General features: G+C 44.5%; 7 protein-coding genes across 9 annotated transcripts; 3 read left to right on the top strand and 4 right to left on the bottom strand.

Annotated features, from left to right (window-relative positions):
* Nucleotides 1–423: 423 nt before the first annotated feature.
* On the top strand, nucleotides 424–1,968 carry AES1 (hormone-sensitive lipase HSL). The gene is made up of 4 exons (XM_024901848.2): nucleotides 424–530; nucleotides 745–1,684; nucleotides 1,734–1,765; nucleotides 1,844–1,968. The coding sequence occupies exons 2-4, from the start codon at nucleotides 753–755 to the stop codon at nucleotides 1,915–1,917; spliced, it is 1,038 nt and encodes a 345-aa protein (XP_024762113.2). The 5' UTR covers nucleotides 424–530; nucleotides 745–752; the 3' UTR covers nucleotides 1,918–1,968.
* A 27-nt stretch (nucleotides 1,969–1,995) lies between these two features.
* Nucleotides 1,996–3,834, bottom strand: TrAFT101_008468 (uncharacterized protein; the record flags this gene model as incomplete). The annotated part of the gene is made up of 4 exons (XM_024903752.2): nucleotides 1,996–2,333; nucleotides 2,398–3,395; nucleotides 3,506–3,728; nucleotides 3,800–3,834. 4 exons carry the CDS (start codon nucleotides 3,832–3,834, stop codon nucleotides 2,078–2,080), a joined length of 1,512 nt encoding a protein of 503 aa, XP_024762114.2. The 3' UTR covers nucleotides 1,996–2,077.
* Nucleotides 3,835–5,013: 1,179 nt separating this feature from the next.
* Nucleotides 5,014–6,682, top strand: TrAFT101_008467 (uncharacterized protein). The gene is made up of 3 exons (XM_024905142.2): nucleotides 5,014–5,259; nucleotides 5,316–5,656; nucleotides 5,719–6,682. The coding sequence occupies exons 1-3, from the start codon at nucleotides 5,047–5,049 to the stop codon at nucleotides 6,587–6,589; spliced, it is 1,425 nt and encodes a 474-aa protein (XP_024762115.1). The 5' UTR covers nucleotides 5,014–5,046; the 3' UTR covers nucleotides 6,590–6,682.
* A 1,156-nt stretch (nucleotides 6,683–7,838) lies between these two features.
* Nucleotides 7,839–9,133, top strand: TrAFT101_008466 (uncharacterized protein). Its single transcript, XM_024910955.2, has 2 exons — nucleotides 7,839–7,963; nucleotides 8,009–9,133. Exon 2 carries the CDS (start codon nucleotides 8,011–8,013, stop codon nucleotides 8,815–8,817), a length of 807 nt encoding a protein of 268 aa, XP_024762117.1. The 5' UTR covers nucleotides 7,839–7,963; nucleotides 8,009–8,010; the 3' UTR covers nucleotides 8,818–9,133.
* A 436-nt stretch (nucleotides 9,134–9,569) lies between these two features.
* Nucleotides 9,570–10,476, bottom strand: TrAFT101_008465 (uncharacterized protein; the record flags this gene model as incomplete). The annotated part of the gene is made up of 3 exons (XM_024906480.2): nucleotides 9,570–9,830; nucleotides 9,887–10,172; nucleotides 10,238–10,476. 3 exons carry the CDS (start codon nucleotides 10,474–10,476, stop codon nucleotides 9,570–9,572), a joined length of 786 nt encoding a protein of 261 aa, XP_024762118.1.
* Nucleotides 10,477–10,701: 225 nt separating this feature from the next.
* On the bottom strand, nucleotides 10,702–12,915 carry TrAFT101_008464 (uncharacterized protein). Of its 2 annotated transcripts, none has more exons than XM_066128339.1 (3): nucleotides 12,710–12,915; nucleotides 12,604–12,646; nucleotides 10,702–12,539 (listed from the first exon to the last, which is right to left on the bottom strand). In XM_066128339.1, exon 3 carries the CDS (start codon nucleotides 12,483–12,485, stop codon nucleotides 11,382–11,384), a length of 1,104 nt encoding a protein of 367 aa, XP_065984457.1. In that variant the 5' UTR covers nucleotides 12,486–12,539; nucleotides 12,604–12,646; nucleotides 12,710–12,915; the 3' UTR covers nucleotides 10,702–11,381. The 2 variants fall into 2 exon arrangements, with proteins under 2 accessions (XP_065984457.1, XP_024762119.1); XM_024901849.2 differs by having other exon boundaries at nucleotides 11,009–12,539; nucleotides 12,604–12,627.
* Nucleotides 12,916–13,362: 447 nt separating this feature from the next.
* Nucleotides 13,363–15,188, bottom strand: TrAFT101_008463 (uncharacterized protein). 2 transcript variants are annotated; one of them, XM_024910956.2, is made up of 6 exons: nucleotides 14,971–15,188; nucleotides 14,813–14,895; nucleotides 14,667–14,746; nucleotides 14,344–14,605; nucleotides 13,820–14,281; nucleotides 13,363–13,768 (listed from the first exon to the last, which is right to left on the bottom strand). In XM_024910956.2, the coding sequence occupies exons 1-6, from the start codon at nucleotides 15,006–15,008 to the stop codon at nucleotides 13,506–13,508; spliced, it is 1,188 nt and encodes a 395-aa protein (XP_024762120.2). In that variant the 5' UTR covers nucleotides 15,009–15,188; the 3' UTR covers nucleotides 13,363–13,505. The 2 variants fall into 2 exon arrangements, with proteins under 2 accessions (XP_024762120.2, XP_065984456.1); XM_066128338.1 differs by having other exon boundaries at nucleotides 14,813–14,890; nucleotides 14,971–15,140.
* Between the last annotated feature and the right edge of the window lie 482 nt (nucleotides 15,189–15,670).

Genomic DNA, 15,670 nt, shown 5'->3' with positions numbered 1-15,670 from the left:
AAGCATCAGCTTCGTCAGCCGATCTCTAGTTGGTCTGCTCAACTGCCAATAATCGGAATTAAATCCCTTACAACATTATCTATGCCCTTTTGAAGTATTCCCACTCACGGTATTGAGGTTGTCCCTTGAACATCCGGCTCACCGTTCATCATATGCTTTTAGCCTACAGGCTAAAATGGATCGTCAATGCTTCAATTACCAATTAACCAAGGCGCACGAAAGGAAGACTGCTGCGGTGAGCTTTCTCCGCCAATTTCTACGTCTGAGGCTTTGTTACTTTTCGTACACGTAGCATTGCACTCATATTTTCGGTACAAGGCTAGATTAAGCTGCAAGATGATGATATATATGGGCTACTCTTTTAAAATCCTTGGCGGGGGAGATTGATGCTACACACAACTCTCGGAACGTTTGTGCCGCCGGTTAGACTAATATCCTTGTACATAGTAAAAAGAGGCGACCACTTGTGCATGCGGAGTATCATAGACGAGATTATCATTGGCTACAATTGATACAGGTCCAGGTCCCAGGTAAGCCGTGATTTTTACGAACAGCTAGCAATGAGAACCAACAATGAGATTAGGCTATTTGTGTTGTCAAAGGCATTCAATTGAGATAGCCTCTCATATATGATCGCCATCACTATTATATACTGCTCTTGCTTCGCTTGAGTGGCCCATTTTTTGACGAAGGCTTATCCTCAGTCTGCTTACGTATGCAGCTTGCTAAATACAACAGTAACAGATCACACCATGCGGTTGATTCTCTTAATCTCTAACTTTGCCTTGGCGCTAAACGCTGCCTCACTACATCATAAATCCGACTTCAAATATCTTGTCACTTTTGGGGACAGCTACACCGATAATGGCCGGCTTAGCTACTATGGAGGCCATAATGATCAGCCACCACCTCCAGGAGTTATGCAACCAGAGACCAATGTCACTGCTAGTGGAGGTTTGACATGGGCACAATATGTTAAGAGCAGCACTGGTGCAACTCTTTATGACTACGCCATTTCTGGTGCTACTTGTGATAACAACAATGTGGCAAGATGGGCATCATTCCTCAATGCAAACTTTCCTTCAATTATCACCGATGAAATTCCATCATTCAAGAAAGATCGAAAGACGGCCTTATACCGTGGCGTAAATGCGGCAAACACCGTGTACGCTCTTTGGATAGGAACAAATGACCTCAGCTTTACTGGGATCCTCAGCGACTCTCAGGTGGCGGGAACTACTATTTCAACATATATTGACTGTATATGGGCGACATTTGATGCCATCTACGCAGAAGGCGGTCGACGCTTCGTGCTGCTTAATCTGAATGCTCTACAGCTGGTGGGATTATATCGTCCTCAGTCTGATGGAGGCGCAGGCGACAATCAATTTTGGCAAAACAAGACATTATATAACCAAACAGAGTACGCACAAAAAATGCTCGAATACACTACATCGTCAAACACCATTATAGACTATGGAGTTCCATTCTATCTGCTCGTTAAAAATCGCTGGCCGGGAGCAAAAATATCAGTATTCGACATCCATACCCTTCTTACTGACATCTACAACAACCCTAAGAATTATTTGGAGTCGCCGCACAATGTCAAGGGATTTTACCATCACTGCGATGTGAATGGTGCAAATTGTAAAGATGGACCAGGCTCGCTTGATTCTTATCTGTGGTATGTATTACAGTTCGCATTGAAGGATAGAAGCTAACATCGACAACAGGTATGATGAGCTTCATCCTTCAAATAAGACCGGTAAGTAAAACTATATCCTATATGGTGGTTACTCGAACAACAAATTTTTAGTGAAGATACAGACTAAAGATTTTCTAGACTCCATTATTGCCCAAGAATTTATTAAAGTTGTCGCTGGAGACTCTAAATTTGGAACGTCCTGGGGCCATTAATACACAGGCTATTGGCATAAGGGGAAATAGTGTTTTAGGTACTAGTAATAAATAATTGAAAGTTGTTATAATTCACTACGCTCATCTACCCATTTGCCTCTCACACCATGCTTAAGACATTGATTAATGAAATACGAGTACCTGGATTCGCTATATACATTTAATTACCAAATCTGGAGCTCTCTTTTATTTCTAATACTCCGCTAGTTGGTGTTTCAATCCCGCTCTCATCATCATTAGCCTTCTTCTTCCCAGTTAGCCCGTGATATACTAATTGCAGCTGCTTTCTACCATCGATAATAGGGTAAAAGCCAGCAATAAGCATAGTACACCAAACCCAAATGATTGCGATTACAATCCAGGCTACGAAAAATTCTTTACCGAAAATATATCTCGAGCCGTACATAGGAAGCGGCCTACTCGCAAATGGCTCATCAGTACAAAGAATTATGAGATGAAAAACGATTTAACTCAACTTACCAAAGTACCCAGTGGCCCAAAAATGTCGCAGCAGCCCAAAAAGCAGCGAATTTTCCCCATTTTGCAAATTTGGCTGCGTCTTCTGTGTAATCTGATACAGCAGCTACGGGAGATTTGGAATCAATACGCGATTGAAGTTTAGCGCTGCTTATTCTGGTAAATGATAGTTTCTCTTTTCGAAAGTCTGCCCAGTCATAATTGGCCGGTTTGGCGAGGGAAATGACGACGGAATAGAGACCAGGGCTGAATGCTGAGGCAACAGTTCCGTAAACGCATGGCAAAGTTTGGCCAGTAGATGCGACGGTGATTTCTCCGTATAGTGCATGTGCCGATCCTAACCAAACAGCTATGCCGGTAGCCATGCCAAGAAGCGGGGAGATGATGGCAGCAGCCCAAGATTGCCTTTTCCAGAGAATCGTGAATACCGTGGGGAAGATTCCAGGACATGTTAGGACTCCAAGCATATAAAGTGTCCAGCCGAGATTCACGTTTCCATAGTAGAGAGCAGTCGAGAAAGCGGCAGAAAACAAGCCGAAGAAGACGACACCAATGTGGCTCCAGCGAATCGCGTCTCTATCTGTCGCTGCTTTGTTAAAATACTGTCGATAAATATCGAAGCTGATGATGGACGATACGGAGATGACTTGAGCACTGATAGTTGATGTTACAGCCATGAAAGTAATCAGTAAAACGGCGACGGCACCTCCTTTTCCAGCGATGGCGTAGGCTGCATAAGGCATTACCAGCCCGTTAGAGACTTCATCAGCAGTCATTCTTCGGGGGTAGGTGGGAAAGCGTGCGGTATTTTCTAGACCAAGAGCCGAGAAACTCATGAGAGTGCCTAAGCACCAGGGGATTGCAAAGTACGCAATGCCACCAATGATGTATCCAGGAACCACCGCTTGGGGAGCAGCACTGAATGCCTTTGCAAAGAAGCCTGTATCCATGATGACGAGGCCAAAGTTGGCCAAGATATGGATGATGCCAAAAAAGATAGCCTGTATAGTATTGCATGAGTAAAGTATCGGCTTAGTGCGCCAATTGCCAGAAATGAACTTGCATTTTTGCTCGTCATAGTCAAATACGAGCCACCTTCATTACCGGGAACTGGGTGATCTTGACCGGCTTTGACGATGAGATCGAACAGACCTGCAGGAGAGCTTATCTCCGGAACAGTAAAGGTCTTGATTGTGAAAAAGCAGATAATGATTGTGATAACGAAGGTGTGAAAGTAATCGGTCAAGAAGGTTGCCTTGATACCACCGACGAAAGTGTAGAGAATAACGCCAACAGGAAGCAAAAACGTCGCCGCAATAATATGCATCCCGGTACTAAGTTTATCATTTATTAGCAAAATTTGAACTAATGTGATAAAGTGGTTACTTTGAAGCTATTCACTTACAGTGCTGTTATAGCTGCACTAGCTCCAAGCAGCATATTGGCGATAGCAATGATGTTGTTTATCAAGCATAGAGCAATCCACACAATATGTCCTGTCGTACCATATCGTATTCTCACAATTTCAAGTAGTGTGTGAGCTTCAGGAATACGCAACTTGCATGCTATCCCAAGCAGTGCAAAGAAAACAATCATAGGTGAGCATCTAATAATACTTTAATTAGTAACCCGCAATATGACTTGCTTCTCAGCACCGACATCTTACCCAGCAGCAAACCAAAATGGCCCCGCAACACCGAAGTTGTATCCCACAAGGGTGCTTCCCAACATGGCTGTGCTCCAAAGCCACGATGATATAACAGCTGAAGCTGTTAACCCCGTACCGACAGACCGATTCGCCGTCATGAACATTTCAGTTGTCCTGTTGTCCTCCCCAGCAGTCCTTTTTAGCAAATGGGTGGTAAATATCATGATAAAAGCAATCAAGAAGCCGACCGCAATTACTACGACATAGCCAGCTGCTTGTGGTAGAGGCGGGCTGACAACGTTGCCATTTGCTGCTCTTTCAAAATGAAGCATGGTATAAGTCGATTGCAGCGAGTTGCGCAATGTTTAGCAGTGAAATGAAACACATAGTCCGCAGGAATGAATTGCCCAATGCGTCCTCATATTTGATTTATGAATAAATATTTCTTCTTTTATCTAACTGTGCACCTTTTTTTCTTTTTTTCTGCCAATTAGCCACGACTTCCTAAAGCGCGACGTTTTAGATGTTGCATCATTTAGCTCCGATGGCGCGAGAACTTGCTGCTGGGATGTTCACACACTTAGCTTCATAACAGCGATCGACCGACGGCAGATAATTCGCAACCCCATATTTGAGAGACTTGGCAGCGCGAGATCGGAGTTGTATTGAGCTCTCACATGCTTATTGCTGGACATTACCCAGTAAGTTTAATAATATATGCTCAACTTTGTCTACTTAGCGCCCATTAGAGCCTTTGCGGTATGTCATTATCGATATTGCGCAATTTGAGCTCCATTGACGTCGTTTAATTCTGTAGCAGGCTGTAGCTAATTCTCCTAATGGCAATTTATGATCGTATGATATAATAAAGCACATCTAATTAGGCTGCTGCAGTGCCACTTTGGTGAAACCATACATAAGCTGGAGCCCCGCGTTTTGAGATCATGCTCAGTCTAGGGCAGCCTTCTCAATAGCTTACAAGCGATAAGATTGAATATTTCAACATGGCAACTACCACTAGCCAAGTCAATGGCGCTCCCAAGAAGAAGCTTATCCTCAATGCTTTCGTTGAATCCTGCAGTGGTCATCAGTCTCCTGGACTTTGGCGGCACCCTCAAGATCGCTCTGCCGAGTTTAACGACATTTACCATTGGGTGGAGTTAGCTAAACTGCTAGAAAGCGCCCATTTTCACGGTATATTTATTGCAGACGTTCTGGTTAGACACCTGAGAAAGATTGAGATACTCTATAGCGGGACTAACTGCATGATTAGGGTCCCTATGATGTCTACAAAGGCCCCCGAAATCCAGATCCAGCAATTATTTCTGGAGCGCAATTACCCGTTAATGAGCCATTAGTTCTTATTCCAGCAATGGCAGCAGCTACTAGAAACATTGGATTTGGAGTTACTATTGCCACAACGTATGAGCAGCCATACCATCTTGCTCGCCGTCTGAGCACCGTCGATCATCTCTCTGGAGGTAGGGTCGGCTGGAACATTGTGACTGGCTATCTCGACTCTGCTGCAAGAAATTTGGGGCTCACGGAGCAGCCCCCTCATGATGAAAGATACGCCATTGCTGATGAATACGTTGATGCAGTGTATAAGCTATGGTGCGTATTACTAGACAATTTCCTTGAAAGAGAATTTTCTAACAAGTCGTGCAAATCTACAGGCAGTCCTCATGGAGAGATGATGCTGTAAAGCTTGATCGCCAGAAGGGTATCTACACGGATCCTGCTCTTGTTAGGCCCATCAATCATGTTGGAAAATACTATACCGTACCAGGGCCGCATGTCTGCCAACCGTCACCCCAGCGCACTCCCGTTATTATGCAAGCCGGGACTTCGAAGGCTGGCAAGGCTTTTTCAGCGAAAAATGCAGAGGCCATTTTTGTAGCTGGGCATAGCCCATCTGTCGTTGCCAAGAATATCGCCGATATTAGAGCCGCAGCAAAAGACGAGTATAACCGAGATCCTAGCACCATCAAGTTCCTAGCCATGTTCTGTCCTATCATTGGAAAGACACAGGAAGAAGCCGACGCAAAGTACCTCGACTACATCCAGTATGGCTCTGAAGACGGTGCTTTGGCATTGTTTGGTGGCTGGACCGGCATCGATCTAGCTCAGTACGGCGACGATCAAGAGCTGCGCCATGTCGAGTCCAATGCTATCCGATCCGCGGTGGAGGCCTGGTCCAAGGCTTCACCTCAGGTTCCAAAATGGACCAAGCGCGCTGTAGCGAAGCATATACAAGTCGGTGGCTTAGGGACTACAGTAATCGGCACTCCAGAAAAGGTAGCTGATGAAATGGAGCGATGGGTTAGAGAAGCTGATATTGATGGTTTCAACATTGCTTATGCTCTGTGGCCTCAAACCTTCCAGGATGTTATTGATTTACTTATTCCAGTACTGAAAGAAAGAGGGCTTTTCTGGGATGGATACGCTGTTGATGGAGGAACGTACCGGGAGAACCTCTACGGGAAGAAGGGAGTCGCTCGCCCGCCATCAGATCATCCCGCCGCAAAATATCACTGGAAAGCTTGAATTTGGCGCGATATATAATAATATCCAAGTTTTTACATTTGATTTGCTCAATTACACAAATGTTACGTGCATTAAAAGGCTCCTTACGTCGCGCCGCTCAATGCTCACTCTGTTTAATAGATAATGTCTGGAGTGATAATCGATATTCTTCATTGATGTACGTTCACAAAGAAATCCAGTATTCAGCTCTAATAATGTCAATCCAAATTTCTTACTCTACACGCCATAACTATTTAAAACTTGTGGTTCGCCATTCAATAGGTGCGAGTAACTAGACTTGTTATGCTGTCACTATGCGCAGGGACGTAATGTAAGTTCTTTACGCTAAGATATGTAAAAAGATATGTCCAAATATCAGCCTAATAAGTTTTCAAATCCCAATATATTCCTAGAGAAGGCTTCAATTTTGGTGGTATCCCTCATCTCTATGTCTGGGGCACTGGATTCGAGAAGTAGTTTGGCCTCCGTAATTCGTTTTAGTATTCGCACATCTGATACCTGACGAGCCCGCAGAGGCGCATCGAAGTAGGCCTGATCTCGTAATATTGCATGATTGAGGACAGCCACGGTAATGAATTGTAGTGATCATATAAGTACACATTCTAAGTGCAGTTCGTACATGAAGTCGGTGTAATAGCTCCAACAGTACTCCTTGAAGCAAACATACGGTAAAGCTTAACTTTGAGGGTCTAAATGAACGCCCAATTGGAAATAGGTGTTATTGCCGGGGATGAGGTTTGTAATGATAAAAGAATGAGAAGGTAAATGTGAGGTGGCGAGTTGGGCGCTTTTGTTGAAGGCAGGAACATGGTAGATTTTTATTTGCAAGTAGTACCGTACGTCCAACCGACCTAAGATCCATTTGCGTCTTGTGTCACTGAGGCGGCAGGGCTTTAGTGGTCAAAGGACCCTTGGTATTTGCGCAACATGAGAGTTGTTGGGGAAACTCGAAGCTCAACGTGGCATGATTCGTTAACGGTGTACGCCGTATCACAAATCGAATAAGCATACAGTGGCGTGCCAACGAATCATTGTGCCTAGTTTAGAATTTAGGAACATGATAGAAGTCAGCATTGTAAAGTCGCAATCAAAACCCCGCGTTGTGTAGCTCAGCTCAGCTAAGGAACGCCCGCATTTTGTTTAGAATGCACAACAAAACTTTGGTGTGGCCGAATACTCGACATTGATGCCCTGTGTGCGACTGCATTCACCCGTTGCCCCCGCCTGTACTCATTTCGCCTTCACTACCTAGCTTTCACCAACATTGTTTATTTCACAATGCATTTGTGCCGACAATCAGTATTAAACGATTTCTGCAACCAAATCAATATCTATGTTTCTGCCGCCGGTTGACCATTATACTAGATCTCTTGAGTAAGTCAGCCTACTCCATGTTAGAAGCAAGCTAAGGTGGAACAGCCATGGCAGTCGATGAGCCACCCGTTCCTGACGAATTCTTTCTGTCTCCTGAAACGCGTATCATCCAAGCCAAAGGTGAATTCGTGGCTGCTGGTATAACTTCACTAGTGGAGCGATTGCCAAACGGCGATATTATCAAGACACCATGGGACGATTCTGCCCGAGGGGATTGTGTGCAAGACCTAATCACCGAGGCGAAGATCTATCAAAGATTGGGCGAACATCCGCGGCTGGTGAAGCTTCGAAATTGGGACTCTGTGCAACACACAATGACAATGGAGTATATGCCACATGGCACGCTGCAGCAGTACATCGAAAACCATTATAAAGATATTTCACGATCCCTACAGCTCCAATGGGCTCGACAGGCAGCTGAAGGCCTGCAACTTCTCCACGCATCCGACATTCTTCACTGCGATGTTGGTCCACATAACTTCCTGTTGGACGCATCACTTGATTTAAAAATTGCCGACTTCAGTGGTTCATCAGTAAACGGCTCCTGCGCCTCTGTCTGTCCCAGATCCCGGTACCGAGCTCCTGATCCCGATTGGTGCCCAGGCAAGCCGCCAAGGTTAAGAGAAGATTTATTTGCTCTTGGCTCTGTTTTTTACTTTATTTTCACCGGCAACGCACCATTCCATGATCTTGAGGAGGACGATGTTGAAAGAAATTACGAGGCTGGCATTTTTCCTGATTTGTCGGAGGTTCTGTGCTCCGATGTTATCACTCTGTGCTGGCAGCAGCGCGCTGGTTCCACACAACAGTTATATGAGACTATCGAACGACTCTGTGTCTCGGAAAATATGTAGGGAAGGTACTACAAAATCAGGCCGATTTAGCCAAGCCTATAGCATTTCATTAGTAAGGATAAAGGGCACAAGAACAGCCGACGATATGCAGGTCCCATACTACATCATGTGCATAGAACAGGATGAGACATGAACAATCACTGGATATTCACGAACAGACAAAGGAACAAATAACGTGTAAAGTTTGAGTTGGTGCAGTCATTGACGCTCTCATTAACATGGCGTGAGAGATCGACAAAGACTTATAGAATATAACCCAATATGTACAACATATAGATATAGATGAGCTATTTTGAATTGTTTTTCTTCTAAACTATATTCACCAGTCTCAGCAGAGGTTGTGCAAAAGTAAAACGTAGCTTATACTGGCGGCAGTGGTGGCAGATACCCCACTTTGCCATCACGCAAGTTGGAGTCTAATTATAGAGAGTGGAAACTCTTTCACGAAGTTATATATTTGCTATTAACTGGATGACTTTGGACATTTGATAGTAAAGGTACGGTGTATAAATGCTTTCTTTAACCCAGACGCAATTTAAACAAGAATAATTGCCTGTCTAACATAAACGCGACCGAGGTAAGGAGATGGAAAAGAAGTAGAACTGGGTTATGTTGAGGCAAAATCGGTGTGCCCTCAAAGATTAATATGTCGATCAAGTATTGTATCTACTTATATCCTGTAGATGAAAACCCACAGCTATTGAATATTTAATAATTCAACATAGGCTAAGATCAAACTCGTGTCAGTCTCCCTAAATCTCTGCGCCCGTTCGCCCATTCCTACCTGGGGCCCTTTTTGCCTTCAGGGAATCTCGAGCAGCATTTCGCGTGAAGAGTCCAGCTGTTATGAAAGCCAGTACACTAATCAACTCTGGGATCAGAGATAAGATGACACGGATTGTGAGAGAGCCTGTTAGAAGGCTCAGAGACTTGTCTTGTGTGACCAGCGCAACGAGGGCATAGATGACCCTAATGCCACTAAAAACATTCGATACAAGAACAGACCAGAGAAGCTATTTTGGTTACGTCAACTGAAGGATTTCCGTATTCATTCATGAGGAATACTTACTTTAGTTCCTGCAGCAGTAGCCGATTTTGACTTTGAACAAGTTGCAGGACGAGCAAGTGTCCATACTGATACAATAGCAATAATCGCCCAAGAGAGCGTCAATAGAGCTATACCAACTTTCACCAAAGAAGCATTCGTGGAAGCATCTGAAGATTTGGCGTCACTAGAATCCAGATTTGAAGCACCAACAGCCAGAAGAGCAACCCCGGTAGTAACAATCCCATGAAATACCAGCACAGCGGCCCATTTCATCTTCTTAGACAATGGGTCACTATAATAAGCCCTCCTATTAATCTCCATTAGCATATATTCATGAAAAACTGCAATATTTTCTAGATAGTGGAATATTACGCTTCTTGTAGAATGCCAGACGCAGCAAGGAGAAGAGGAGATAAGCCAACGCTTGATATAATGCCTGCTGAAGTACTGCCAGACAGATCCATAGCACCCCCAACGATACGAAGCGTACAGAATGCGAGGAGGTAAGCCCATCCAAGCAACCCAGAGCGACCATGTTTTAACAGGATGTATATATTTGGGATGCTGAGAGTAGCATAGATGGCTAGCTCGGCGGTAGATGTCGCTGTCATAGTGCGTCACTTATGCTCTTTCCTTCTAAGTGTCTTCAAGCGTTTCGCCAAAATGTATTGATTTCGATTCCGATTGATATTGAACGATGGTTTGGCAATTATATGTTGGCTTCTGTCACTCCCGTCGCTAAAGGATGTGAAGTCTGCGTCTTCCAGAGGGACAATCGTGGCTAACGCGAAGGACAAGGAGAATAAAAACTAATAGATAGGATCGCAAAAAGCTACCCAGAATGTTCGATTGAGATAAATAAGAGATAGAGAGAGAGAGAGAGAGAGAGAGAGAGAGAGAGAGAAAGGTGACAGTAGGCCACTGATGCTTATATGTGCAAGCGGTGATTTGTTGCAACTCGAAGAGAGTCGTAAGGGCATGAAGGCAACTCCGTCCCTCCAGCGTCCAAGCCCTTAAGTACCGCATCTCTTTTGAGGCCTCCAGTTGTTCAACTGACATTATCTCCATCATCGACGAAATTTTTTTCTGTAGGAATAGGATCTACTCAAAAGCTTTAATTTCATTGGCAAAGGATGGCGGTCCACGACGAAACCAACCAGAGGCGCAGGCATCTAAAAAGTGGGACCTAAACGATACCGAGGAGCGAGACCGAAGAAAGAGCAAGGGTAAGAAATGGCGGCAAGTTTTAGACCAGCGCGAGAAGTGATACTGCTTCGATGGGAAGCGTGACTAGAGAGAGTCACGATTATCTAGTTGATTCATCATCTATATGCAACGCAGTTCGTGCTCGATAATCCAATTATTAATAGGGTAGATCCATCCGAGCCAAAGCCAGCCAAAGGGCAAGGCAATAATACATCCACCGTTGAATGGTACTAGGAATTAGCTGTTTTCTTGTCTTCTTCATCCTCAAACCCCAGCCAGGTTAATGCGATGGCACGTTTCGTCCACAACATCACTTCTCATTGCCGCGCACGATGGATGGTTTATCGTGATCGCGGAGTACTTGCAGCGGCCACTCCATCATGCCTTGCCACTCGCTGCTAAGATTGGAGTTGATGGCTTCAATCTCCTTTTTCGGACAATTACCTATCCACCACAGCCCGTCGAGGGGGCATAGTAAAGCGAAATAGTGAGCTAGGATAACCATAGCACGTGGACTGAGCATATCGATCAAGGTGAGGAAACGGCTGTGCAGGATGATGGGGAAAATTGTAAGTCTTCGAGCAGTTATCAGAGGCGGTTCTCCAGCTTCCTTTGCAGCCGCGACCGACCCGATGTACGCAACTGCTCTAATGTATGCCTCATTATCAACGCCATCCTGGGATTCATCGGCATTTTTTGGCAGTAAGTGAGCAAACCGCGCACGGCTAGCTTCCGAGTAGATAATCTCCGGATCAATGAAAGCAGCAGCTCCCTTGGCCATGATACTGAGAGATGAATCAGAGTCTTCGCCGATCATATCTAGTCCGAGAGCAGCAACCTTTCGGGCTCCCCTACACATCTGTAGCCATTCCGTCGGTGGCTTATACGGCATACTATGGTGGATCGGTTGAATCCAACGCTCTCTGAGGCTTGCGAAAGCATCGAATATAAGAATAATGGAGGTGAAGCTGGCCCCATTAGCAGTGCGATGATCCATAGAGCCAAGTGCCTTGCGGTGGTGCCGTAGGGTAGCCTCGAAATATCTTGCTCTATATGCAAATAGCTCGTCCTCTGCAATGCCGACCCGAGAGTTGCTGAAGACCATGTACAAGAGAGAGATTGAGAAAATTGCAGTGAGAAGAGGTTCATAGTCAAGAGCAATCTTGGGAACATCAATAGACCAGATTTTGAGATTTTGAGGGTCATAGCCTCCTGGGAGCGTCTCACAGACCTCGGTGGTCCACATGTGAAGCAGCCGGAGTTCTAGATAGCGGCGGTCACGACTTTCTGCTGATATTAAAGGCGTCAACTCTTCCGTGTGTACGTCATTGTGGGCAGCGGCTTGGCCCGCTGCTGTCCCTGCCCGGTGTAATACTGGATCGGGAACATGAGTGACATTTGGTTTCAAAGACATAGCGCGGTCTATTCTGTCGTAAAGACAATCTACTTCATGGCGGGCACAGCAACCCTGGGCCGCATTGTCAGAGCTTCTTGCACACATATATCGAATAGAAATTGGGGCATGTACGAACACATTTTGGTTTGGCTTCATCACACTGTACTTGTGCAAGAGATCTTGGTCAGTTATTATTAGATCAACGTTGAAAAGCAAGCTGAAAACGCATGAGGCTACGCTACCTTGACGCGGCGAGCTCTACATCGAGCACAGCCAGTCTTAGATTTAGTATGATAAAGCCGAGGCATGGCGAGGATACGTGTATGTATCCCGTGAGACTTCCATTAAAACTCTGTAACAAACAACAACAGATAGTCTTTATGAATTCCTGTAACTTTGCGCCTCCTACTCAAGTAAAAGTACAGCAACAGGACCCAAGTACTACCGACTTGGAGATTTTTCGATGAGTGTAGCCGGTTATAAGCGAGGCATCTTCAGAAATTCGCAGCAGTGGCGCTTTAAATCACGTGGGCTGCCCGAGAGACGGCCCAGGCTTGTTTGGACGGTACCTTATTCAAGCATGAAAAAAGACAACATTGAAGCTATTGAAACATAAATGCCTTCGCCGTCAATGGCCACGTCTGTCTATCTTCATTGAATACTCTATACCTCATAATGGGCTTCGAAATAGATGGTCAAGGTTCTCGTTGCTGTACTGCAGTCGACCATAGGTGTAGGCACCCTCGCCTTGAGGTACTGGTTTAGTACAAAGTCATGAAGTGTCGCCGCACCCTATACTTTTAATTTTAATATATCTTCTATTTCTATTGCTACCCCTACTCTAATTGAGCAAATCACGTATGTATTGTTTCATTAGTACACTGTTCACTAACTACACGCTTTATTTATAATTGTAAGCATATATCTTACTTTACAACAAGTCAACAATATTTCTAGCATACATACTCAAACACAACTTTAAACCACAGCCAAGTGTTAAGAATTCTATTAGTCTTGTTTAATAGCTCACAAATGCCCCTATAGCCCATCGCTAAGAATATGAGTTGTCGAGCCATCTGTCTGGGGCGTATTGGTATCCACATCGACGTCTGAGGCACAAAAGCAGCTTGCTACTTTCAAAATGGCATCTTTGTATTGCTCCGCCTCTTCTGCACCCCAAGAGGCCGAAGCTTTACTCAACTCTATGAGAAGAGGCATGAGACGCTCCATACGACTACGTTTCTGTGCCCAGTGAATAACTGAGTCGTAACGAAATGTTTCTGTGTAATACTGAAGGATCACTAACGAAATTAGAATAGTACGTAAACCCGTAGAATGTCAGATTAACCTACTCGAGTCAATGTCTTTGAAGCCAGCTTCCAATGTGTTTAGTAAGATATGAGTGAATCGTTCTTCTAATGGCCTTTCATTTGATGGACAGAACGGGTCATGCTCTCGGGTATGTTTTTGAGGTAAAGGAGCGTCAGGGTCATTATATGGCCTAAATAAAGGTTGGAATTGCCAATCTATGCCCGAATCTCTGTTATCTGTTGTAGTACAGTTACTGTTATTGCCGAGTCTGCCTCCAATTGCCTTGATGCTAGCATTGGACCGTATTTCACGTAAACCGTCAGAATCTGGCCTGACTGTAGCAGATTTCAGTCGTACTATAGGCTCTTCGGAAAAGTTGGTTCTGCTGTACGTAATGTTTGAAGGCACTACTGGGTTTGGTAGCTGGGAGAGTAGGAATGAAGACATGGATGGAGCGCTGCTACAACTTGAGGTGCTGGGAGCCGGAGTATATGGTTCGATGTCTACATATGGTAAGCTATGTATACGTAACGTGGGAAAGCGTAAAGGCATATTCATATCCTACCTTGAAAATCTGCGCCAAGGAAATTCTCACGAGGCCTGTTATTAGGGTCATAGCTGCTGATCCAGGACGAACTCAGTCCGGCTAAATTTCCCAAAGCATCACGTCTCAATTGAAATGGTTGCTCTAATTGAGAAGGTGGTGTTGAGATTTTATTTTCATTCATGACTTTCTCGTAGGCATTGCGTTCATTCGTTTCTTTTGGTGTGGTTTGAATGGGGAAGACATGGTAACCTTGCTGAGCTTCTCCGGGGCGTATGATATCCTATTTCGACAATTAAAAATTGGACCACACTAAATGAATGTCGGTATATGATGGCACATACTTCTAAATTTAATCCTAAAATGGCATGAGATCTTGCAGTCTCGCGCTCCAAGTCTTCGATGCGATGTTTTAACCTTCGACCTGTATTGAACCATGTTTAATGCCTTTTCAGTATGAATATCAAGCCTCTTGGTATCAACAACGTACGGTAATTTCTTTGCGAAACTCGATTTTGGACTCGCTTTCTCTCTTGGGGATCGGTGATATTGATCCACTCCTCCTCTCCTTCCCTTCGGTAATGATATATGTTAGTCGTACCTCTATAGCCCCCCCACTTCAGAATGGAGGCCATATCCATGACATACCTAGACAATAGCCTATCATTCTTTTGTTCGCGACTCATTGTCAACTTCTTTAGTGAAGCCTTGAAGCGTACGGATTGTTACAGCCCAGATTGGAATTTTACTGTGCAAAGATAAAGTAATAATTTTTTATTTTATTTTAAAAAAGGAAAGAAAAACATATTTTGTACTAAGTGCGGCACAAGGATCTAGGAAATGGGCTGTGGTGTAACGGGCAAACCGATACGCAGCCCGTAAGAATACGATATCACATGCGGAGTACATTACTGGTGTGTCACAGATTTAGGTGTACGGGTTCTACCATTTAAGTGAACTCATCCGGATTCGCCTCCTACTGGTATGTAGATCCTAACCGTCACTTGGAGGCTCAACGTCCGACACCATCCTAGCGTATCCCAGGTCAGGCTGGATTCTAACAAAAAAGAGATCTTTTGGACCGCACCAGATGTCTCAGATAAGGAATTCAAAGCTAAGACAGAGTTGTAGTAAAAGGATTTGGTGGTCAGCAACTACATGCCAATGATGAACGAAATCAGTGAATAGCCCGCGCGGAGTGTGAAATTGAAGATAAATTATATATATGTAATCGAGTCTGTATCTGAATCCTTTAATTCTGCAGCATAGTAACATCGCTCAGCTTGGTGGCCCAGCGAATAAGTCACGGCGTAATTTTTATTTAAATTTCGGGCCTACTGCCTTCAGG

This window comes from Trichoderma asperellum, chromosome 5 (assembly GCF_020647865.1).
Source record: "Trichoderma asperellum chromosome 5, complete sequence".
Lineage (NCBI taxonomy): Eukaryota > Fungi > Ascomycota > Sordariomycetes > Hypocreales > Hypocreaceae > Trichoderma > Trichoderma asperellum.
The sequence above is the reverse complement of the archived record's forward strand: the minus strand, read 5'-3'. Positions and strand labels throughout refer to the sequence as shown.